Genomic DNA, 23,378 nt, shown 5'->3' on the forward strand with positions numbered 1-23,378 from the left:
CCTGGGCGGTCCTGGCCTGAGTGATGCAGCCGCCCCGGCCTGGGAATTCCAGCATGGCCAGGCCCAGGGTCCCTCTTGCTGCTGGGCCCAGCTGCCACTGAGCTGCCCAGCAGCAAGGCCCAGAGCTGGGCAGTAGGCTCTCCAGCATTGCAGTGCTCAGCGGGGAGCCCTTCCCACCGTCCAGGCCCCTCTATCCCTGGTGGCGAAACCAGCAACTGGCCCCCCAGAGAGCTCGAGGGAGGGCAACCTGGCCCCCCTGGGGCTGGGCTGTCGCTGGCAGCACCTAGCTGGAGAGTGGTCCTGGGGTGACCCTGGCTGCCCCCCACGGGGCTGGGAGCTCAGCGTCAGCTGGAAGTGTGGAGGAAGGGAAGGCAAACTGGCTGGGATGACTCTGGCGGGGGCTGGGGCCTCTTGGTGATGCTGGGGTATGGGAGGGGGAGGAGGGGAGGTCTCCTAAACAGACTCCCCCTTAGCCCAGGACTCCAGGGCTGCAGAGTTGCCAGGACAACGTACAGTGGGAGAGCTCAGAGCCATTGAGCCGGATGGAAACCATGAGTCTGCAGTGCACCCCCCAACCCAGCACCTGGTTCTGGCACGGGGTGCAGTGCCCCAGTCTGGCGCAGTGTGGGGCCTGCCGCCCCCTGGCCTTGGGCAGCTGAATGTCGCCCGTTCGATCCCGGTAGGGGGTGGGAATCCCCCCTCGTGGCCATGGCCCTGCCGGGCGCCCCTAACGCTCTTCTTGTCTCTCGTCTAGGGAGCCTAAGCCGGGTGGCCCCGCTCCCTGCCATGCTGCGCGTGCCCCCTGCCATGATCCAGACACCGCTGGACCTCAAGCACCTCCTGCCCCTCCCCCTGGAGGCGCAGCCGGCCGTGGGCCTCTTCCCCGGATTCAGCACGGTAAGGCCCTGGCTGCTGCCCTGCAGGTTCGGGTAGCACTTCCCCCTCGGGCTGGGGAGGGGCAGGGAGCCCCACTGAGAGCCTGGCCCGTAGTGGGGCAGGGGGCCCGAGCGAGCCAGGGACAGAGTTACCAGAGCGTTAGTGCCTGTGCATCCCCCTGCCCCAGGGGTATCTGTCTCCACCCTCCCCAAGGTCCCGGTGGTCCCTGGGCTGCTCTGCCCTGCACCAGGGCCCTGCCCCTGGCCCCCAGGGGGTGCTGTTGTATTAGCGTAACGGGACTGGGGACGCCGGCGAGTCCCTGCCCAGCATTGGACACGGTTCAGGGTTCGGCTCAGGGCAGGGCAGTGCCATGGGGAGGCAGAGCCAGGATTGGTGTTAACGGCTTGTCTCAGCCCAGCCAGGCGGGCGACAAGCAAAGCCCAGTCTGCAGCTCCTGGAGGGGCCAGGCGTGGCGAGGACGAGCGGCTGGGTGGGGCGGGAGCCATGGCTGCTGTTTTCAAGTCCCATCCCGTTTCCCTGCAGACAAAACAAAACAAACGCCCACGGAGGGGAAGGAGCAGAGCGGCAGCGTCTGCCTCTCCCTCGCAGCCTGGGGCTGACTAGCCGTGCTGAGACCTGGCAAACTCGGGGCATTGCTCTGAGCCGCTGCCTGGCCACAGCTTGCAGCTGTGTTGCAAAAGACACGCTCTTGGCAGCCAGGCCACACGCTGGGCAGCCAGACCGTAAACGGAGGCGCGGGATGAGGTGAAGTCAGATGGGGAAGGAAGAGAACTTGCGGGGAGGGCGGGGGGGGGCACAAAGGCTCTTGTCCTGTGCGGGGGTTGGGATTTGGCTGCAGCTGCAGGAGGTGGTGTGGGTGAAAGGTCCCTCTCTGGGCGTTTCCACAGCGCAGCCAGGCATGAGCCCCTGCCAGGGGATGGCAGCAGGTCCCTTGCTGGGCAGGTCTGTGAGCCCCCAGCCGGGCAAGGCAGCGGGTCCCTCACTGGGCAGGTCCGCGAGCCCCTGGCCGGGCAGACCCACTTAGGCTGCACTAACAGGACCAGTGCAGGCAGAGGCTGACGCAGGCCTTGAGGTCAGACCCCTCAGTGTAGCCCTGGCCTGTCTCGCCCCAGCTGGCCGGGGCATCTGTCCAGGACGGCAGGGTGCTGCTGGGTCCCAGGCAAGAGGGTTGGCAGCCAGATGGCACCACCCATCCCATCCCCACTCAGTGCTGTGCTCCTATCTGTTTGCTCCCCCCATGTCTAGGGGCAGCAGGGAGAGGCCCCCATCCTGGGATATGGCTGAACCAGAGCCTGAGGGGCCAGGGAAGCCATGGCCAGGGCCCACTAGCAACCTGGGCATTTTATAGGCACTGCAGGCAGCTAGTGTCTGTCTGTCCAGCTGGGCCTGTGCTGGGGCACTGAGTGCCCATCAGTGCAGTGGGGCTGGGGCTTGGTGCCCCTAGCTGGCCTGGCCCAACAGTCCTAGAGTAGCTTGGGGACCCCACTGCTTTTGCTCTGCCAGCCCTCGGGTGCTCTTGCCTGGCCCAGCCTGTGGGCACTGGAAGGAGATTAGCTCTTTTGAGGTGCGAGGGCCCAGTGGCTGTGCTGCTGGGCACCGGGAGGGAAGAGATTTGGGCAGTCTGGGTTCCACTTCAGACACCCTGTCTGGAGATGGGCAGAAACCCGAATGCTCGTTCATCAGCTACGGAAAACTGGCAAACAGGCTCCCCGGGTTCCATCCCTGCACTGGGCCAGGGCGCAGCGTTCCTGGCGAGCCGAGTGCTTGGCGACTGCCCAGGAGGGGTTCAGGTGCTGCCCAGCTGATTGGCAGAGTGCCCTCGGCTGGCCATGTGTGTCTGTGGGTGCTGCACAGTTGCACGTGCCTTGGTGCACATAAGAAAATTTATTCTACTCAGGATGATAAAAATAGAGGGAACCAGGTGGGGGCTAGTGGGTAGGTCAGGGATCAGCAACCCCAGCCCAGGTGCCAAGAGCGGCACGTGAGCTGATTTTCAAGGGTTCGCCAGGCAGGAGCTTGGTCCCGTCCCTCCTCCCCCACGCAGCTGGGAGCTTGCTCAAAGCCATCCCGCCTCTGGGTTAACCAAAGACCGGCTAATGCCGCCAACCCCCAGCTACACGGCTAAGCTCTGCGTCTGAATTGATTGAGTAACGCAGCTGTGGTAAGTAGGACTGTTAGCGCCTGTAAAAGTACCACCCGCTCTCGGGCCCTATGTGGAGGTCAGATTTCAGCTCTGCACCTGGGAAAGGTCGCTGACCCCTGGTTAGAACAGTGGGAGCTGGGAGCCAGGACTCCTGGGTTGTGTCCCATGCTCTGGGCAGGGAGAGGGCTTTACTGCTTAGAAGAGGATACGCGTTTGGCACATGTAACCTGAAGGGTGATGCGGCTGAGCAGGTCAGACTCATGTAGCAGACTCATACTCTGTTGCCAGCTGGCTGAACCCCCCTTGTGTCACTTGCTCTTAGCTCCTCTGTCGGGGCAGGGTCTGACACACGGGTGAATCTGAGAGCCATTGAGTGGGCTGAAGGATCCCAAGGTGGGACCAGAACTCAGGCCACCTGCTTCCCAGCTCAGGGTGCCTGTGGCCGTGCCTCATTGCGTTCAGGGCTCTGGGGCAGAGCAGCTGCTGTTTAGGGCTCCAGCCAGGACAGGTATAGCAGAGGCAGGGGCAGCGGGTCAGGAGTGAGGGGCACCAGCAGGGCTGTGGCAGGGCAGGGCTGGCGCATTGTGCTGTATCCTTTCCTAGGGTCCCCACGACCAGCTGCAGAACTGTCTCAGATGGAGAGTTGGGGAGAGATGGGAGAATTTACCCATCACCCTAGTCTCTGGGGCCCTTCCTTCTGTGCCATACAGCTCAGGAGCAGCCAGGGGACCTTACTGGGTCTGTCTCTCCTTTCTGGGGGGCTGCTTGGGGTGGGCCTTGGAGAGCTTGTCTGCGCTTGGGGGTCATTTGGTTGGGGTTGGTTTGAAAAGTTTTGAAGACTGTTCCCAAAGCCCCCGGTTCAGGTGTGGTCTTCCCCGTTGGACTCCGCTGGCTTTTCTGTTGTGTACATCCAGGCCCCAGAGAAATGCAGCCACCTCTGGGGCGAGTGTGGCACAGGCAGTGCTCAACAGACGCGAGGAGGCTCTGGCGTCCACGTGGGACCCAGCTAAGGGGAGCCCAGGGCCCCCAGTGAACAATAAGCTGGGGGTCTCATGGCCCAGCTGTGCAGGGCAACTGAGGCCCAGTGATTGGAGGCTGCTGCACGTCTGGCCTGGGGACTCCTGACCCCACTGCTGAGAACATGGCCATGCCGGGCACAGGAGCCCTGCCACGGGGCTGCACGCTGGGGCCTGCTGCTGGGGACGGGGGCCACATTTCAGATACGGAACCCGTCTGGCTGTTGGCTCCTGATTTGCACACGGCTGTAATTGGGGGATGACCCTTGCGGGGTGCTGGGGCAGCTCCCGGCCAGGTTGGCCCATTAAGGCAAAGAACGGGGGTGGGGGGAGAGTTTGTGACAAAGGAGCTCGCAATGGGGCCCTCCCCTGCCCTGCTGCACTGGCTGGGTCAGGCGATTGGCCCATGGGCCAGGGGCTCTTGCTCACTAGGGAAGCCCCAAGGCAGCCGCTCCCCAGGGGCGCTGACTCCTTCGTGCAGAGCTGGCTCTGCAGAAAGACCCGTTCATTCACTACGCCCGTTCTGCCCTTTGGAGAGCTGGCCCAGGCTGGGCTGCTGCTCTCTGAGCCGTCTCCTCCCAGCACCCCCTCCCCCTGGGCACGGCCCTCCCTGTCTTTAACCAGCTGGCGCCCGTTAACCAAAACACTCAGAGCACAGCACTCAGAGTGATCTCACCTCTGCACACAACCCTCCCCGAGGCCCGGCCACTCCTCAGGCACCATTGCTCCGTCTGTCCCGACTGGGCACCTGGCACGACCCTGCGGGCTGCTGCCTAGACGAGGGTCAGATGCAGACCCCTGGCTGCTGGCATCACAGTGCAGGATCATCCTGGGGCTGGCATCAAACCGCAGGTATTTGTGACTGGGCTGGGGCCCAGCCTGCCTGGCTCTGGCAGCTGCAGCCGCGGGTTCAAGGCCAAGCTGGGACCTGGTCCTCTGCAGGGCACAAAGACGGCTCGCTGGTGCCATCCCTTGCTGGAGCTAGGACAGGAAAACTAGGTGGGTGGACAATGAGGGAGAGGCACTGGGGCCAGGAGGAATGGGGGGTATCCCCCCACCCTAGCCAGCCCCTATTGCTTAGCAGGCAACAGCGGATGAAGCTGCCCGGTGCAGGGTGTACTGTGGGGCAGAGCACAGCCCCATCACGGTACAGGCTCCCCCCAGCCAGCCAGGTCCCTCTTCTGCCAGCGCCACATACCCCAGCCCCAGTCAGACCTGCTGCCACCAGGCCAGGCCTGGGACAGCTCACCCCCGTGCAGTCCGGAGGTTCTGCCCTGGCGCTAAGGGAGTGTCTGTGGCCACGCACGCTGGGGAGAAGGACCCTCCTTCTCCAGGCATTTCCCTGGGCCTGCATGATAGCCCCTGGCCGATACCCCAGCGCTGTCTGACCAGCAGAAGCCCAGCCTGGACCCCAGCACTGCACTGAATGAGCCTCTTCTAAAACCAGCTGAGCCCTGGGCTTGCCACTGGTGTTAGAAAGCTCCCTGCATGGACTGAGCTGGGGCTGGCAGCCCACCCCAGGCAAGAGCCCCAGCCGTGGGATTCGGACCATCAGCCCCAGGCAGGTTCAGGCCGTGGGTCCTGTGTGGGAGGGCTCCAGCTGTCAGGGGCAGGCTGGGCCCTGTTCATGAGGCTGCCAGCAGGAGCCCCGGGCTGGATCCCCCCCGATCAGCCAGACAAGCAGCTGAGCATGTTGGCAAAACGCGCTCCCACCGGTCCCTCTCCTGCACTGCGACAGGGAAGCAAAGTTCAGCCTTTCGTATCAATTGCAGGCAAAGGCAGAGCTGGTGCCGGCTTTTTGTTTAATCTGAGAATTGCGAACTCCATGGGGGAACACTGGGCTCCCCACTGGGCAGCATGGACGTGCGTGTGCGTTGGGGAGACACTCCCAGGCCTTTGGGATGGCTGCGCTCTGGGACCTGGCTGCTAAGGAACTCCCCTATCCCCGCAGCCCGCCAAGGGGCAGGGTGCTGTGAGAGCCTGGGGTGCGAGAGGGGGTGGCTGAGCCCCTTGCAGGGGTGCTGCGGCCTAGGAGGCCAGGCTGGTGCGGGGAGCATGGGGAGGGGTGCGCCTGTCAGGCCTCAGCGGGCAGGAGCGGCACCATTGCTGCAGCTCAGGGGCCGATCCCCTTAGCGGTTACATTGGGTGAAGGGATGGGCTGTTGGCGGAGCAGCAGCCTGGCTTCCAGGAGGGCCCAGCTGCCAGCCTGCCGCTCCCCACCCAGCCCTGCTGGTTACACCTGAGCGCCCCATCTCCAGGAGCCCACAGCGCGGGGAGACCCAGCCCCTGGTGCCTGTGCCTTGGGGGGTGTTGGGCCAGCCGGGTCAGGCTGCCCATAGCTGGGGTACCGGTGTGGGCAGCAGTGGGGGGCTGGGGCAGGACGTTCGGAGCCCCCCGCCTGACCCTGGCCAAGCTGCGGGTGACTGGCTGGAACTGGCGCTGCGCACAGCCCGGGGGAGCTGTTGGGGTGACCGGGAAAGGCGGCAGGGCCCCAGCGTGGCGCTCCTCGGCCCGGCCGGGCAGCTGGGATCCGGCGGGGTCGTCGGATTAAAGCTCCCGGGCTCCGGCCAGCCCCGGGGGGCGCGTGTCCCTGGGCCGGGCCCTCACCCACCTGCGGCCCCGCGGGGCTGCGCGCCCTACCCGGCCCGGCCCGGCCCGGCCGGTGGCTCCTGCCCGGACGCGGCGCGGCGCGGCGCCATGCAGCTTGGCCGCACGCCGGCCGGGGTGGGCGCCGCTCGCTCGCTCCGCCCCGGGCCCGGGACTCCGCCCGCCGCCGGGCTGCGCCGGGGACTCGGCCGGGATCCGCGCCGCGGCCGGGCGCTGGGGAGTAGCCCCCGCGGGCGGGGTAAGAGGCGCGGCGCGGCGCGGGACCGGCCTGCCCGAGGCTGCCCCGGGGGGCGCGGCTGCGGGGGGGCGGGGGCAGCAGGTGTCCCGGGGGGTTGGTCCGTTCAGCCCCGGATCCTCCCCGGCGCGTTTATCCGCCGCGGCCCCTACCCAGCCCCGCAGGACCCCCCCCCCGCGCCCTTCTTCAGCCCCCGCTCTGCCTCCCCCCCGCACCCCTTTGGCCCCCCGCCCATCATCCACCTCCCCGAGACACTGCACCCCTCTCCGGCTCCCCCTTCCTGGGCCCCTGCAGCCCCCGCTCCCCTTGGACCCCCCAGGTCCTCACAGCCCCCCTCACTCACCTGTGTCCCCACAGCTCCCACCCTGCCCTGTCCTCCCTCCACCAGCTCCCCCCGGCCATTCCTTCCCTGCCAGTGGTTTGGCTCATTTGTTTTTGCGAAGCCGAGCGCCTTTCCGGCCCCCTCCGAGCTGGGGTCCCCCAGGCATCACCCCCATGTCTTTCTCTGGCTCTGTCTGTCTGGGCACCCCGCTGGCTGGACCCCAGCCTGTACCCGTGAGGTGCCCAGCGCTTTGGGGGTCTGCTGAGCCCCAGGCGGGTGAAGTGGGTGGTGCCAGGTGCCTTTTGCTCCCAGGAAATCTCGGGGGGATGCTCTGCTGCTCTGCTTCCCTCACAGCCCCTCCCGCCGGCCAGGGGTTGCACAAGCTGGGCGACATTTGTAAACGTGGAAAAGTACTGTGCTTCACAGCCACCTTAGCTGGGGAAACTGAGGCACGGGGCTGGACTTGCTCAAGGTCACTCGGCTGAGACTGGCCTGTCAGGGTGCTGAGTGCACCCTGTCCGAGCTGCAAGAGGGCTTGGCCCCTTTGGGGAGCCTCCCGAGGGCACTGCCCTAGCCACTGGACCCCACTCCCCTCCCAGGGCTGGGAACAGAGCCCAGGAGTCCTGACTCCCCGGTCCTTCCCTGGAAACATAGATCCTGTCCCCTTGCCTTAGGTGAGACTAGGACCCAGGGCCCTTGGTGCCTGCTGTCTGCCTTTGCAGCAAGGGGGTGGGGAGCTGTGTGGAAGCAGGACTGTGGAGGGCTCAGTGGGGCACTTGCTTGGAGGGGACCTGCTGAGACTACCTGCCATCCCTGCTAGCTGAGCCTCCCCCCACCCCTGGAGGGGCCAGCTGCTGCCTGTCTGCTGGGGCTGCACAGGGCTTGCAGCAGAGCCCCCCCCCCCCGTGGCTGCAGGAGAAGGCTGGACAAGCAGCCCCATTATTAAGCATTTGGGACGGGCCTGCCTCTCCCTGCTCTCCCACCCGCCTCTCTTGGCCTGTCTGGCTAGTGCCCTGTCCCTGCCCGTGGAGAGCAGTTCCCGTCTCTGGCTCCTGGGAGCCCAGACGCTGCACAGCCGTTAATTGAGGCGCTAATGCTCTGGCCTGCTGGCTCTGCGCTGCTGCGCCAGCTTTTAGAGGTGGAATGGACTGAAGCAGAGAAGAGGAGGGATTGGCCAGGGAGAGAGCCCAGGTGTCTGGGCTGCCAGCTCCTCCTTTCACTGCCCCTGCGCCTTGGCTTTGCGTGGCCCGTTAGCCAGGCTCCCGTCCCGGAGCCCTGCACAGACAGAGCTGTTAGGAGATGCCTGGGCAGATGGCCGAAGGGGTGAGCGATGCAGAGGCGGCTCTGGAGCTGCGGTGGAGGATGCTCTTGCGCTGAGAGGGGCTGGAGACAGGAATAGACAGAGAGGGCAGAGTGCTACAGGGCCGAGTCCCAGGGCTGGTTTAGAAGCAAGCTGGTTGGTTTGGAACGGGGGCTTGGTGGGGACGGGTCGAGCAGGGCTGTTAGCGCGTCTAATCCTGGCCAGAAATGTGGAAGGAGCTGCCCCGCTCTGGCCTGGAGTCAGGTCAGGTCCCTGGGGGAGCTATTCCTGGCTCATCTTCTAGCCCATTATTTGCTAGCCCCGGCGGGGGTTTGCTTGTTGGCTGTCGGTGACAAGATGTAGCCACTTCCCGTCCCTTCTCCGGCAGGCCAGCACTGCTCTGCACTGGCTGTGTGCTGCTGCAGCCCAGCGCAGAGCCAGCCTGAATACCCCTGCCCCTGTGCCCAGGCTGGGGTTCTGCTGGGCCAATGTGTGGGGGGAGGTGCAGAATCGTCACGTGGGTCCAGGAGCCCGTGAAACTTGCTGAGCTGTGGAAGAGTGACATGGGCTGTTTCCATGTGCCTGTGAATCTCCCCAGAGCCCCAGCGTCTCTGCCCCTGTGAAATGCAGCCACCTCTGGGCTGGAGCACTGCACACAGCCCCACGGAGGAGAGCGGGAAGCGGTAGGAGAACAGGCCGGGGCAGGATTCAAAGGAGGCCCCCAGGCATGCCAAGACTCCAGCAGTCTGTAGAACTGAGGTCTGCCACTCAGGTCTGCCCACATCAGCTACAGCTATGCAACAGAGTTATTTCAAAATAAGGTATTTCGAAACAGCTCTTTTGAAATATCCTATTTCGAAATAACACAGCTGCATATAACCTGCATTTCGAAAGAGCATTTGGGGGCACAGTGCTATTCGGAAATGTGCCATGGGTGCCATTGTGGCTTATTGCGAAATGCAGGTTGAACCTCTCTAATCCGGCAAACTCCGTAATCCGGCATGGTTTTAGTTAGCTGGACGCTCACTTATCATGGCTGTGGCCAAGTTGCCTGTGGCCCCATAAAGTTTGTTTCCAGCCACCAGTCCTGGCTTTCAGTGTTCTGTGCTGTTGTTTAGCTCCAGTTTACCCCCAATGTCTTCTGAGAGCCCGGTAAGCTATGGAAGTCTTGGTAATGTGTTAGACAATAGTGACCTTCCGCGGTCCAGCAAATTCTCTCATCCAGCACCGGTCAGGTCCCAAGGGTGCCGGACGAGAGCAGTTAAACCTGTAGCGCTGTTCCATGTCTTACCGGCACCTTTTTGAAAATATCTGTTTCACACTGGGCGTTCGTGCGGGAGGAATGAGGGTTTGCGATTTCGAAATAACGCGCCCGCTGTTTGGAATTGATTTCAAGAAGCGCATATGCGACGTAGGGGCTCCCCCAGTTATGTCCAAGCGACTGTGTAGTGTAGACATAGCTCTCAGGTGCTGTGGAGAGAGACAGGCCCAGATGTGCTGGGGAATCAGGCAGTAATAACCCATTCAGATGTTACCCCACTCAGCCACCCTCCCTCAGAGCGAGTGCAACCGGCCTCCCCTTCCATTCCAGCCTGTCTTCTGCTGCCCAGGAAGCCTTGTCTGGTGGCCAGAACATGGGGCTGGGAGTCAAGACTCCTGACTTCTATTACCAGCTCTGGGACAGGGTGGTGTCTAGTGGTTAGAGCAGAGGTCTGGGAGTCAGGACTCTGCGGGTCTGTCCCTGGCTTCTGCTGGGCTCGTTCCCGCTGTGTGCCTCAGTTTCCCCATCTGTCTCAAAAGGGTAAAGGCACCTCCTGACGTCAGAGTTTGGGGCTCTGCCTCCCCTTTTGCAAAGGGCTGTGAGGGCCAGACCCCAGGATCAGTGCCATTTCTCAGCTTCGGGGCAGGCCCTTGGAGGGACCCCTTTGAGGTGCTGGATGCCCAAGTGGTCTCGCCCCTCCTGGGCAGCCACACGGCCTCCTGGGACTGACCCTGGGGGTCCCACCCCAGAGCTCTGCTCAGTGACCCCCGAGTCAGGCTCCTGGTGCAGCTGGGTCCCGTCCTCGGGGCCAGCCCTCCCCTGCCTTGCCAAGCCCAGCCAGGTCCCCTGCAGCCCAGCACTGGAGTCCTGCACTCACCAGAGTGACCCATGGGGAAAGCACAACCCAGCCTGGCCCTGTCTGTCCGTCTGCCCTGTTTGGTGAGAGCCCAGCTCCTTCCAGCAGCCAGGTCCTATCCACACACCTTCCTTGGGCAGAGACCCAGCAGAGACCAGCGTCCCAGGTGGTTTGGTGTCCATGGTCTGTCGATGGCTTTGCCATGGCCTCCGTCAGTCAGTCCTTTTTAATGACCCATCCCAGCTCAATGTGTCTGCCCGGAGCACACGGTCCCTTCCCTCCCTGGGCAGCCATGCAAACCACAGGGGAAACTGAGGCACAAATTGTAGCAAAAAATCCCAGCCTGCCATGCACGGAAGACTCTGGCCCAGGCAGGGAGGGAGGTTGCGCCCAGGCCAAGGATTTGTGCGGGACTTGGGCCATGCTGCTGGGCTAGACGGGGTGACGGCACAGCCAGCCTGGCAGCGCAGGTGCCAGCTCTGTGCCCACCCAGCGAGGTCTGAAAGCACGTGGCTGTCAGGAGAGACATAACAGGAGGCTCTCTGAAGGGAGCGAGTCCCAGGCTGGGTCCCCTGGAGGGTCCCCCGAGCCCTAGGCTGGATTTCACCGGCATGGCAGGAGCTGGGTCCTTCCTCAGGACAGGTGGGAAGATGGTCAGGACTGTGGGACCTGGCTGCCCTTGTGACTGCAGCATCCAGGGCTGCTCCTGTGGCACGTCCTGTCAGTGATGGGAATGGCCCAGCCCTGGCTGGTCCATGCAGGGAGGACAGTCGCTTGCAAGAGCCCAGCTGGTGTCTGGAGGAGACCTGCTGCCCCCTAGAGGCTGGGCCTGCTGCTGCCGCTGTGTTTGTGGAGCTGGAGGGCCTGAGTTCTAATCCCAGCGCAGGGCTGGGGCCTGCGTGCTGGTTACAAGTCTGGGTAAGACCCTGGCCTGCCCCGCAGACAGGGCAATGACCCAGCGGCTTGGGACAGAGCTGAGTTGGGGGGGTCGTTTGCTGCGGGGCTGGGACAGGCAGAGCTGCTGCGGCCTTCCCAGGGTGGGTGACAGTTGGATGCCCCTGGCCAGCCGTGGCCCTGGAAAGTGGAACAATATGTCCCAGCGAGGCACCTGGGCTTGGCTCTGCTCTGGCGTGGGCTGGCGGTTAGGGCAGGGGCACGTCAGGACTCCTGGGTTCCCTGCCTGTCTCTGCCACTGGCTTTGTGTGACCTTGGTGTGCGCCTGCCGGCGGCTTGGCATGTCCCTGGGACTGCGTGTGGAGGCTGGGGCTGCTCCCCCTTGTGCCAGATGCAGGGGCTTCGGTCTGGGAGTGGAGGGGAGCTGGTGCTGAGCCTGGTGCAGCTGAGGGGCTGGGAGCTCACCCTTCGGGGGCAGGCTAGCCAGGATCTCCTCCCAGGGGCTGCAGGCGGAGGGGAAGGGCCCTGGCAGCCCCAGAGCTGTCTCCCCTCCCTGCACTGCAGGCCTGGGGGGCCCAGGCTTTGCTGCCACACGTGCATCCCGCTTCCTCGGGGCAATCCCTGCACCTCCAGCAGCCCCACTGCAGGGCTGGATCTGCAGGCTCCCAAAGTCACCTTTCCAGGTTGCACCGTGCTGCAGCACTCTGCCGCCTTCGGCAGGTGACTGGCACAGGCCGGGGGCTCCGGGGAGAGGCCGCAGAGCCGGAGCTCCACAGATCTGGGGCCTGGTGTGGGCGGCGCGGGGCCCAGGTCAGCCGGGCAGGAGCAGAGGCCGGGTGGAGGTGGGGATGGGATGGGATGCGGGGAGCTGAGCTGGGGCTCAGGAGGACAGGAGAGGAGGCTGAGAGGGGGTGAGGGAGAGGAGAGAGGATGAGGGGGTCAGCTGTGGGGTGGGAAGGGGAGATGGTGCCGAGGTGCAGGAAGGTGGATGGGGGTGCGGAGCTGGGCTTGGCAGGTGGGGGCAAAGTGGGAGAGGTGGAATGGGGGCTCAGCAAGGCAGGGGGAGCAGAGTGGGGTTTGGGGGTGCAGGTGATACAGAGATCAGAGCGGGATTTGGTGGGGGTTGAGGTTTGGGGGTGTGGGGGAGGTGCAGAGCAGAGTGGGGCTGGGGGTTTGGGGGAGCAGGTGAGGCGGGGGAGCAGAGCAGGGGATTTGGTGGTGTGGATGAGGTGGGGAGCAGTGCAGAGGGTTTGGGGTGTGGGGAGGTGTGGAGCAGAGCGGGTTTGGGGGTGCAGGTGAGGCAGAGGAGCAGTGCAGAGGGTTTGGGGGTGTGGGGGAGGTGCGGAGCAGGACGGGGTTTGAGGGTGCAGGTGATACAGGGAGCAGAATGGTGTTTGGTGGTGCGGGTGAGGCGGGGAGCAGAGCAGGGGGTGTGGGGGAGGCGCAGAGCAGAGCGGGGTTGGGGGTTTGGGTGTGCAGGTGAGGCAGAAGCAGAGCAGGGTTAGGGGGTGCAGGTGAGATGGGGGAGCAGAGCAGGGGGTTTGGGGATGCGGGTGAGGCAGGGAGCAGAGCAGGGGGTTTGAGGGTGTGGGTGAGGCGGGGAGCAGAGTGAGGTTTGGGGGGGTGTGGGTGATGCAGGGAGCAGAGCAGGGCGTTTGGGGGTGCAGGTGAGGAGGGGGAGCAGAGTAGGGGGTTTGGGGGTGCGAGTGAGGCAGGGAGAAGAGCAGGGGGGTTGGGGGTGCAGGTGAGGTAGGGAGCAGAGTGGGGTTGGGGGTGCAGGTGAGGAGGGGGAGCAGAGCAGGGTTTGGGGGTGTGGGGAGGCATGGAGCAGAGTGGGGTTGGGGGTTTGGGGGTGCAGGTGAGGCAGGGAGCAGAGCGGGGTTGGGGGTGCAGATGAGGAGGGGGAGCAGAGCAGGGTGTGGGGGTGCGGGTGACTTGGGTCCATGGCAGGGCACTTTCAGGGTGTGTTCCTGTGTCTGTGGCTGTTCCCCTCCCCCTCCCCATGGCTCTCTGTCTCCAGGCAGCGCTGTGGCCGTGGGGGGCGGGGAGAGGGGGTGTTGGGTCAGGGTGACCCACAGGATCCATGGGCTGGAGGCAGAGAGCTCTGTTCCCTGCCCCCCCCCAACACCCTGAGGTGGGGCTGCCGGCCAGGAGGGGCTGTGCTCAGGGAACTGACTCTGCTGGCCAGGTAGGGGCTGGCCTGGCCGGGGAGGATGAGCCGGGTGGGGCTTGGGACCAGATAACCGCTAATCCCCACGGTGGGACCGCGCAGATGTTGCGTGGCCGCTGGCTCATCGCCCTCTGATCTGGGCTGAAATCTGCCCGCTGGGGTTAACCCTCAGCGCTCCTGGCGCTGCCTGACAGCAGAACCGCGAGGGCTGGAGGGGAGCCGGGCCCACGGCAGCACCCTGGGGGCTGAGCAGCAGCAGCAGGCAGTGAGGTGGTCCTGGCCCAGGGAGCGCCAGGCCAGGGCCCTGCTGGGGGCCCTGTGGGGCTCCCTGCAGCTCGCGCTGCAGAGCAAGGGGGTCTGGTGCCTTGCACGCTCCCCGTCCCTTGAGGAGACTGCCATCGTTCCCTGGTTTGCCAGAGACGTTCTGTCCGGGCCTGGCCGAATCCGACCCCTTGCTCCTCTCCAGAGTCAGGCGCAGGCAGGGCCCCGGCCGCACCGTCCTGCTCCGGGCAGTGACAGGAAGGGAGCTCGGCAGTCCTGCCCCCAGCTCTGCTGCAGCAGCACAGCCGCCCTCCCGCCCCTGCTGGGCTCGGGAATGAACCCGGGGCCCTGGCTCCTCGCCGGCCTCCCTGCCCTAGTTACTCGGTCCCAGCCACTCATCTGGTTACGAGGAGCATCTCTTCCGTGGGAGAGAGGGAGGCAGGCGTGGGGGTGGGTCAGCGGTCCCAGCCGGGTGTGGGGGTGGGCACTGTCCTCCCTACCCTACAGAAGGGAGCTCTGGGTGGTTTTGTCTGTTTTAGGGCCCCATCACCGTGGCCTCTGGGTGCCTCAGTCTTCACCCCAAACACTCCTGAGAGGCTGGGCTGAGCTGGGCAGGGCAGGGCAGGATAGGATAAGTGGTGCTGGGCAGACAGGATGGAGTGATACTGGGCAGACAGGATAGGTGGCGCTGGGCAGAGCTGGGCAGACAGGATAGGTGCGCTGGGCAGAGCTGGGCAGACAGGATAAGTGGCGCTGGGCGGGGTTAGGTTGGGCAGGATAAGGTGGCACTGCCCCCCCCCGCCTTTCATGGCCAGATCCAGAGGCAGAGCAGGCGCTGCGTGGAGGTGCTGGTGACCCAGCTAGGTGATCCCCCCACAGCCTGGCCAGTCCCAGCCCCTGGCCCAGCACTCAGGGCTGCAGGGGAGGTTTAAATCCCCGGCTCTGGTCGCTCAGCGCGGGGGTGCGAACCCCAGGCTCAGGCTGGACTCCAGCCCCAAGAGCTGCTCCCTGCCCCCCTCCCCCTTGTTGCTGGCTCCAGGGCCACTTCACTTCCTGTCCTAAGCGCTGCTGGGAGGAGCTTGGATGGCAGCCCTGGGAAGGGAATCCAGGGGGACTTGGGGGGAGGGGGGCACTAGGCTGTCTGCAGCTCGGCCCTGAAAGCAGGAGCTGGCCTTGAGCTCCAGAGCCTTCCCCGCTCCTCCCGGGCGGCTGGGAAGGGCAGGACAGGGCCAGGAAGGGAAATTCCACTCGCGCTAGCGAATGCTGGAACAGCTGCTGGGCTTGGCTGGGAGCGCGGTGGCTCAGCTCCCCTGGCGACCCTCCAGCGCTTTGCACCGGGGAGATCGCAACTGCAGGAGCCGGATCCATCACCTGCCCCAGCCCCTCCACCTCCTGGTGCCTCTCAGCCTCCGCCGGCAGCTCGGGAGCGAAACCGGCACACCTGCTGGGTGCCTGCCTGGGAGACCTCCCTGCTTTGGGGGGGGTGTCTCAAGGGGGCGCTCTGCCCTCACTCAGTGCTCAACCTTGCCTAGCTCAAGGGGGCGCTGTGCTGCAAAGGGTGGGGGCCCAGCAAGGGGCACTGTGCTACAGGGGGTGCTGTGCTGCAAGGGTGGGATGGGGGCCCAGCAGGGGGCGCTATGCTGCAGGGGGTGGGCAGGGGGCCCAGCAGGGGGCAATGTGCTGCAGGGGTTGGGCTGGTGGCCCAGCAGGGGGCGCTGTGCTTCAGGGGTGGGATGGGGGTCCAGCAGGGGGTGCTATGCTGCAGGGGGTGGGCAGGGGGTCCAGCAGGGGGCACTGTGCTGCAGGGGTGGGATGGGGGTCCAGCAGGGGGTGCTATGCAGCAGGGGGTGGGAGGGGGGCCCAGCAGGGGCCCTCTCCCCTCACAGTGTGGGCTGAACCCACTGCCCCAGTATGGTGCTCACAGCTGCTGCTTGTTAACTGAGCTGTCAAAGTGCAGCACCAACTGCCTCTCCTCACTGCAGATCCCCAAGGGGCTGGGCCAGACCATCCCACCTCCCCCCATGGTTTCAGTTGGGTTTGTGATCATCTTTCATGTCCTGCAATGCTGTGAGCTGTTCACACTGGCTTCTCCCCACCCCAGAGTCAGACGCATTTCAGCATGGGGTTAAGGCTGTTGACTCAGGTGGTGCTGTGGAAGACCATTAAAATCAACAGAGTGGGGGCGGGTAAGCAGGCGGTTAAGAAGATGGGGCAGAGGTGCAGCTGGGAGTAGGTTGGGGAGTTAAGACGTCTGAGGGGGTGGCCTGTGTGCAGGTGGAAGGAGGAGGCCAGGGCTGTTTTTGTAAGGAAAAGGGGCGGGTCATGCCCAGGAGGGGGGTGACCTCTGGCCCTTTGGGACAGACTCTAGTGTGGGCTGGGGGGGTCCCTAGCACAGAATGGGGAGGTGACTTGAGATGCAGCACAAGCTGCCCCCTGCCCCCCCTCCACTCCCTGTGCTCTGTGGCCTTGGTGCCGTCCCACTTTCCAGGATGTTGACAGTTGTCACTAAAATTGTGGTTGGAAGCTCCACCTGTGTCCTGGGGCTCATCCTGTCCAGTGCCCCCCAGCCCATGAGGCAAAAACTCTGTGCTGGCCAATGAGCCGGATGGGGCTGCGCAGCCTTGTCACCAGCCAATCGGAGTGCTGCGTTCACTGGCATACACAACACCTCAGCCAATGGGAAAGCAGCGTGTGCGGAGCACAGAGCTGTGTGGGGCTGGAACAAGGGCACTGTTCTGAGGGGGTGTGCCTGCCTAGTGGTCAGAGCAGGGGGAGTAGGAGTCAGGGTTGCTGGGATCTATGTCAGCTCTGGGTGGGGCATGGGGCCTAGTGGTCACAGCAGAACACGATGGGGTCAGGACGCCTGGGTTCTATTCCTGGCTGAACCTGTAACCAACTGCACAGCCTGTCTCCAAAGTGGGGCAGCCGGTGTTGGGGCACCCAACAGCATATGGTGGCAGGAGTGTGTCCTGCAAGAAGGGGCCAGACCCACTGGCAGCAGCACATCCTGGGGCCTGGTGACGGGGGCCAAGAGCAGGTGAGGGAACCTGGAGGCGGGTGAGGGGGAGCTAGGCTGGGTGAGGGGACCTGGGGGCCAGTGATGGGGGACTAGGGCAAGTGAGGGGACCCAGGGGCTGGTGAGGAGGGACTAAGTCAGCGATGGGCCCGAGGGCAGGCAGGGAGCCTTGGGGGAGGGGTGTGGTCCTGAGGGGAGGGTACCACAAATGGTGCCAATCTGGCACGCCGGCAGCAAGGGAAGTGGCACAGCAGGAGCTGTGGGGACACCCTGCAAGTCTGGCCTCACATCAGAGGCAGCCTGGAGCTGGTTCCAGCCCCTGCAGCTCTTCCAGGCCCAGGGCTGCTGCATGTTCCCTGCCCTGGGATCCTGCTTCCCAGAGAGGGTGAGCAGCTGGGGAGGCCTCTCCTGGGCTCCAGCACAGAGAGCTGCTAGCTGCCTGCGGGGCAGGGGCGGGCGGGCAGAGGAGAGCAGGGATGAAATGGCAGCGTCCCTGTGGCCGCTTGGCTCTCAGCAGTCGGCCCCGGGTTTCAGCACAGCCTAGTGCCCGTGGCTGGCGCCCGCCCCCACTCCCTGCAAGCTGAGATGTGTTTGCAGCTGGAATTCTAATCCGAGCCAAGTACTGCAGCAAATGGAAGGTGCTGGGGCTGGGCAATGAGCAGGTGGCTGGACTGATGGCACCAGGGACCAGCAGGGGCAGAGCTGGGGTCCTGGGAAGGGTGTGGGTCCAGGGCATACACCTGGGGCCAGGGGGACCTGCCAGTGTGTCTCTGGGGGGTGGGGGCTGTGCCTGGGGGGAGCTGCCAGTGTGTCGATGGGGGGTGGGGACTGTGCCTGGGGGGAGCTGCCAGTGTGTATATGGGGGTGAGAGCTGTGCATGGGGGGAGCTGCCAGTGTGTCTATGGGGGGTGGGGGCTGTGCCTGGGGGGAGCTGCCAGTGTGTCTCTGGGGGCTGGGGGTTGTGCATGGGGGGAGCTGCCAGTGTGTCTCTGGGGGGTGGGGGCTGTGCCTGGGGGGAGCTGCCAGTGTGTATATGGGGGTGGGCGGCTGTGCTGGGGGGGAGCTGCCAGTGTGTCGATGGGGGGTGGGGGCTGTGCCTGGGGGGAGCTGCCAGTGTGTCTATGGGGGTGGGGGGCTGTGCTGGGGGGGAGCTGCCAGTGTGTCTATGGGGGGTGGGGGGCTGTGCCTGGGGGTAGCTGCCAGTGTGTCGATGGGGGGTGGGGGGCTGTGCTGGGGGGAGCTGCCAGTGTGTCTATGGGGGTGGGGGGCTGTGCTGGGCGGGAGCTGCCAGTGTGTCTATGGGGGGTGGGGGCTGTGCCTGGGGGGAGCTGGCAGTGTGTCTATGGGGGTGGGGGGCTGTGCTGGGTGGGAGCTGCCAGTGTGTCTATGGGGGTGGGGGGCTGTGCTGGGCGGGAGCTGCCAGTGTGTCTATGGGGGGTGGGGGCTGTGCCTGGGGGGAGCTGGCAGTGTGTCTATGGGGGTGGGGGGCTGTGCTGGGTGGGAGCTGCCAGTGTGTCTATGGGGGTGGGGGGCTGTGCTGGGCGGGAGCTGCCAGTGTGTCTATGGGGGGTGGGGGCTGTGCCTGGGGGGAGCTGCCAGTGTGTCTATAGGGGGTGGGGGGCTGTGTGCACAGAACAACATTTATTCTGCATGTGGCCAGGAGGAGTTAGTGGGAACCGTGGCCACTGTGGCCGCGCTGGGACAGAGCCTTCCCCGCCCCTGCCCACCCCTCCCACGTGGAGCAATCACAGAATCACAGGGCTGGAAGGGACCTCAGGAGGTCAATCTAGTCCAGCCCCCTGCTTCAAGCAGGATCACCCCCAACTAAGTCATCCCAGCCAGGACCTTGTCCAGCCAGGACTTGAAAACCTCAAGGGATGGAGAATCCACCACCTCTCTAGGCAACACATTCCAGTGCTTCACCAACCGCCTGGTGAAGTAGTTTTTCCTAATATCTAACCTACACCTCTCCCTCTTCAACTTCTGACCATTCCTCCTTGTTCTGCCATCTGACACCGAGAACAGTTTCTCACCCTCCTTTTTAGAGCTCCCCTTCAGGAAGTTGAAGGCTGCTATTAAATCACCTCTAAGTCTTCTCTTCTGTAAACTAAACAAGCCCAATTCCCTCAGCCTCTCCTCATAGGTCTTGTGCTCCAGCCCCTTAATCATTTTTGTTGCCCTTCACTGAACCTGCTCTAGCAAATCCACATCCTTTTTATACCGGGGGGCCCAAAACTAGACGCAATATTCCAGATGTGGCCTCGCCAGTGCCGAATAAAGAGGAATAACTGCTTCTCTAGCTCACGGCCTGGCTCTGCCCGCAGATGGACCCAGTGCAGAAGGCGGTGATTAACCACACCTTCGGGGCACCCCTCAGCAAGACCCGGCGCCCTGTCATCTCCTGCAACGTCTGCCAGATCCGCTTCAACTCTGAGGTGAGTCACCCGCTGAAACTGCCCTGGGAGCAGTGGAGCGCCAGGCAGGAGGACCCTGCACCTGGGTGCAGACCCCCTGCAGCGACCCCTAGGGTGGTTCCTGACCCCCGGGGAGAGCCATGTGGCTTCCCTGTTCCCACCTGCCAGCCTTGGTGCCTTCACAGGGACTCGGAGCTGGTGCAGCTCTACAGGCAGGTCCGTGTCCCACTGGAGCAGGGTCCTTGCCTAGCACAGAGTCTGTCTGGAGCCCCTGCTCCTCCAGCAGCCAGTGCGTAGCCCCGGCCTGGGCTCCTGGCTCAGCACAGTTGGAGGGTCCGCAGCTCTCTGGGGCCTGGGTTGCCAGGTGGCCATGTCCTGGCGGTTGGGTTTGCCCTGAGGTTGGGTTTAAGGCCCAGACAGTTGGCAGCACCCACTTGCATCTTGGCCTGCCCCAAGAGCAGACAGGCCCCCCACCCCCCGAAGGGAACAGTGCTGCACACAGGGGAAACTGAGGCACGGCTCAGCTGCTTAGAAATATCGCCCAAAATTCCCCCTTGGTTATGGGGCCAGTGGGGCTGTGCTCTGCAGTCATGAGCCTGAGGGGCGGATGGCAAAGCTGGTCTGGGCCCCACAGGAGAGGCGGGCCGGGCCAGACCAAGCCAGGGCAGGGAGGGGTCGGCTGCCCACACAGTGCCGGCTCTTCAGGCACCTGTCCTGTGTGTTCCCTGGCAGGCGGGCGCAGGGGGTCCCCCATTCGCTCCCCCACCAGCCTGGCCCACATCTGACGCTGACCCACCCATGGAGCTCCTGCTAGATCATAGAATCATTGAATCATAGAAGAGTAGGACTGGAAGGGACCTCGAGAGGCCATCGAGTTCAGCCCCCTGCCCTCGTGGCAGGACCAAGCACTTTCTAGACCATCCCTGAAAGGCATCTTGTTCCATCTAAATCCTTGTTCCTTTGTCTCTGTGGATCCCCCCCATCCTTCCAGGGGGTAAACTCAGTCACAAAGCAACACGACTGCTGTGCAAGCACACAGGAATTCAGTGGTGGAGCAGGGATAGGACCAGGAGTCAGGGGCCCCACACTCCCCGGTCAGAGTTTCCAGCAGGCCAGAGGGAAGCTCCGGCTGGTGGCTACAGGGCAAGCGCTCGGGACAGGACAGCGGGGTCTCTTCCCTTGCCCTGCGCTGGCTCCCTGCCTGGCCTGCGCATCGCGGGAGGGGCGGAAAAGGCCAGCAATCGCTGGGGGCGTCTCCAGGGGTGCTGGGGGCTCCTGCCAGAATGTGGTTTGGCACCAGGGCCCGGCTCTCCGGCAGGCGGTGGGACGTGCACAGGGAGATGCAGGGAGCTGTCAGCGTTGGGGAGCAGCAGGGACAGGGAGGGGAGAGGCTGCAGCTGAGCCTCCCTGCCCCACTTCCAGCCCAGCACCTCCTAGCCCACAGTCAGCACCAGTGGGGAGCGGGGGGGTGAACTTTTCCTGAGGCTCTTCTGCAGCCCAGCCCTGGCTCCGCTCCCTGCCGTGTCAGGGGGCTCTTCCCGGCTCTCTGCTGCTAGCTGGGCTGCAATGAGCTGACAGGGCCCAGCTGGGGTGAGACCCATCCTTGGACTTTGTGTTCTGCTGCGGCTGGGCCGCAGGGCAGAGCTCTGGGAGCTGGACACTGCTCACCCGGACCAAAGGGTCCCCCTCCCTGTCTCACGGTGCTGCCCTGCCCCACAGCAGCTGGGGGTTATACCTGCTGCTGCAGCTGGGCCAGGATCCACTCCCAGCTAGCTGCCCCCAGGGGAGGGGGTATCCCCTCCTCTCCCCCCCAGGCTGCACATCAGGGAGCCCTCTCCCGGTGTGGGCACAGAGCAAGGGATGCTCAGCTGCCCATTGGCACAGGGCACTGGATGTGTAAGGGCCCACACCCAGCCCCAGCGCAGGATTGCGTCTCCCCACAGCCTGCCAGCAGCCGGGCCCCGGCGGGCTGGGGGGAGCCCGGGGGATGTGCAGGGGGCTGTAGGATGGGAGTCAGCAGCAGAGGCGGGAGGGACCTGAGGCTGTGGAGCTGCCCCATGGCCAGCCCTGGCGGGGGCGGGGGCAAAGGCAGGTGTGGCTGTTGGCTCGGCTGCTCCCTCCCTGGTCGTCTCCCTGTTGTGGCTGCAGCCATGTCCCAGGATGTCCCAGCAGGAGCGAGGCACCCCTGAGCGCAGCCAGGAGCGGGCTCGCCCTCGGGGTGGTGTATAGCCCAGTGCCCCCCAGCACCCTCAGGGCAACGGCAGCCCAGCACGTTCCCCTGCAGCCCCCTCTAAGCAGCGTGCAATCCGGTGCCCCCCAGGGCTCTGTCTAGCCTGGCACGTTCCCCCCCAGGTATTGTCCAGCCCCATTCCTACACCCCACTCCTCTCCTAGAGCAGGGCGTGGAACCCAGGAGTCCTGGCTCCCAGCCCGCTGCTCTAACCACTAGAGCCCACTGCTCTCCCCTCAGGCTGCAGTGGGCTGGCCGCTCACCCACCCCTGTCTGTCCGGGCTCCCAGCTGGGACCCTTCATGGCAGGAGCTCGCTGGCACATCCTGGGAGATGGAATTTGTGTCCCCTCCCCTCAGCAGCAGTTCCTGGCGAGGGCCCCTGAGCTGGGGCCATGGGTCAGGACTGCAGGCGCTGTACAGCCGGCCAGAGCCCTGGCTGCAGGGGCTGCTCTTTGCATTGACTCCAAGCCCCTGGGCTGGGGATTCTCCGGCCTATCTCCCTAGGGCTACTCCCCACTGGCCTGTGACTGTGGAAGCACGTCTGCATCCCCCGGGGGCTGGGCACCTACATGGGTCCCTCCCCGCCCCCCACTGCTGGGCACACTCAGGCTGTGGGGCACAGAGCCCCCTTGGCCAGGCCCTGAGCCCACCCTCCTAGCTGTGGGGCCCACTGCTGGGGGCTGCTCCCTCGGTGCTGAAGAGAGCCTGGGCAGGGGGTGCTGGCTCCCTGGGGGAGCCAACGAGTGGGTGGGGCCCACGCTGGCTGCCCGGGGGGCCCCGGCCTGCCCACTGTGGTTGATGTGGGGAGAGGTGCTGGGGGTGGGGCAGGGGCCGTTCTTTGGGGTTTCTGAGGTGTCCTGTCCCCCCCCATCCCACAGAGCCAGGCAGAGGCGCACTACAAGGGGAACCGACACGCCCGGCGCGTCAAGGGCATGGAGGCGGCCAAGACGCGGCAGAAGGAGTCGGGGCCTCGCGAGGGCGACAAGCCAGGACCCGTGGGGAGCCCCACGTCCAGCGTGAGCGAGAGCGACTGCGACAAGCCAGGTGCTCCCCCTGCCCCATGGGCCTTTCCCACTCGCCCTTCCCCGGGGCGTCAGCACCCTTGTGCCCACTCTTAGCCCCCTGGCACCCCCTCAGGGCCCCCCTCAGCCAGCCAAGCCAGGGGATGGGAGCTCTGACCACCCCACTTCACACTTCCCCCCAGGGTCTCGTGCTGGTGCCGAGGGTAATGGGGCACCTTAGGGGTTGAGGGGTCTGGGGTCCTGCTCCAGGCAGCAGCAGCAGGGCCAGAGGAAGTACCTGCTCTCAGCACAGCCATGTATTGTGCAGCAGCCTGCACCGATGGGCTGAAGTGCGGCTGGTTCTGGGGTGGGGCGTCGGTTCTGCTGTGGGGCAATTCCATCCCCTCCCCCCACCTCCACCCAGCCTTCAGCCCTAGGGGGCAGCTCCATCTGCAATGGGAACCCGAGCTGGCTCGTCAGCCGAGCCGGGGCTAATTAAATAGCATCGAATTAAAAATTGATTGCGGTTGCAACAGGCGGGTAATGGAGCTGCACAGCGCCCAGAAGCCAGCGGCTCTGCGGAGCCTGGCGCTGCAGTGCTGCCGGATAACGAGCTTGTTTCCACCCCACACACACCCCTGCCCCATCCCCACCCCACTGCCAGGGCCAAGGACATGGCTTGCACCTGCAGCCAGCACCATGGCCAGGGGGGTGGCGGGGAGGGAACTGACCAGCTGGGATGGCAGAGGGCTGGA

At 64.8% G+C, this 23,378-nt stretch overlaps 1 protein-coding gene across 2 annotated transcripts in view; it reads left to right on the top strand.

Annotated features, from left to right (window-relative positions):
- Nucleotides 1-23,378, top strand: part of ZNF385A (zinc finger protein 385A) — a 47,195-nt gene that overhangs the window by 18,113 nt on the left and 5,704 nt on the right. The window contains exons 2-4 of one of the 2 annotated variants that reach the window (XM_074979778.1): nucleotides 755-897; nucleotides 19,279-19,413; nucleotides 22,501-22,666. In XM_074979778.1, coding sequence (XP_074835879.1) covers nucleotides 755-897; nucleotides 19,279-19,413; nucleotides 22,501-22,666 — 444 coding nt within the window. The remainder of the gene's footprint in view (nucleotides 1-754; nucleotides 898-19,278; nucleotides 19,414-22,500; nucleotides 22,667-23,378) is intronic. The other variant, XM_074979779.1, reaches the window with a different exon arrangement.

Source organism: Carettochelys insculpta, chromosome 29 (assembly GCF_033958435.1).
Source record: "Carettochelys insculpta isolate YL-2023 chromosome 29, ASM3395843v1, whole genome shotgun sequence".
Lineage (NCBI taxonomy): Eukaryota > Metazoa > Chordata > Testudines > Carettochelyidae > Carettochelys > Carettochelys insculpta.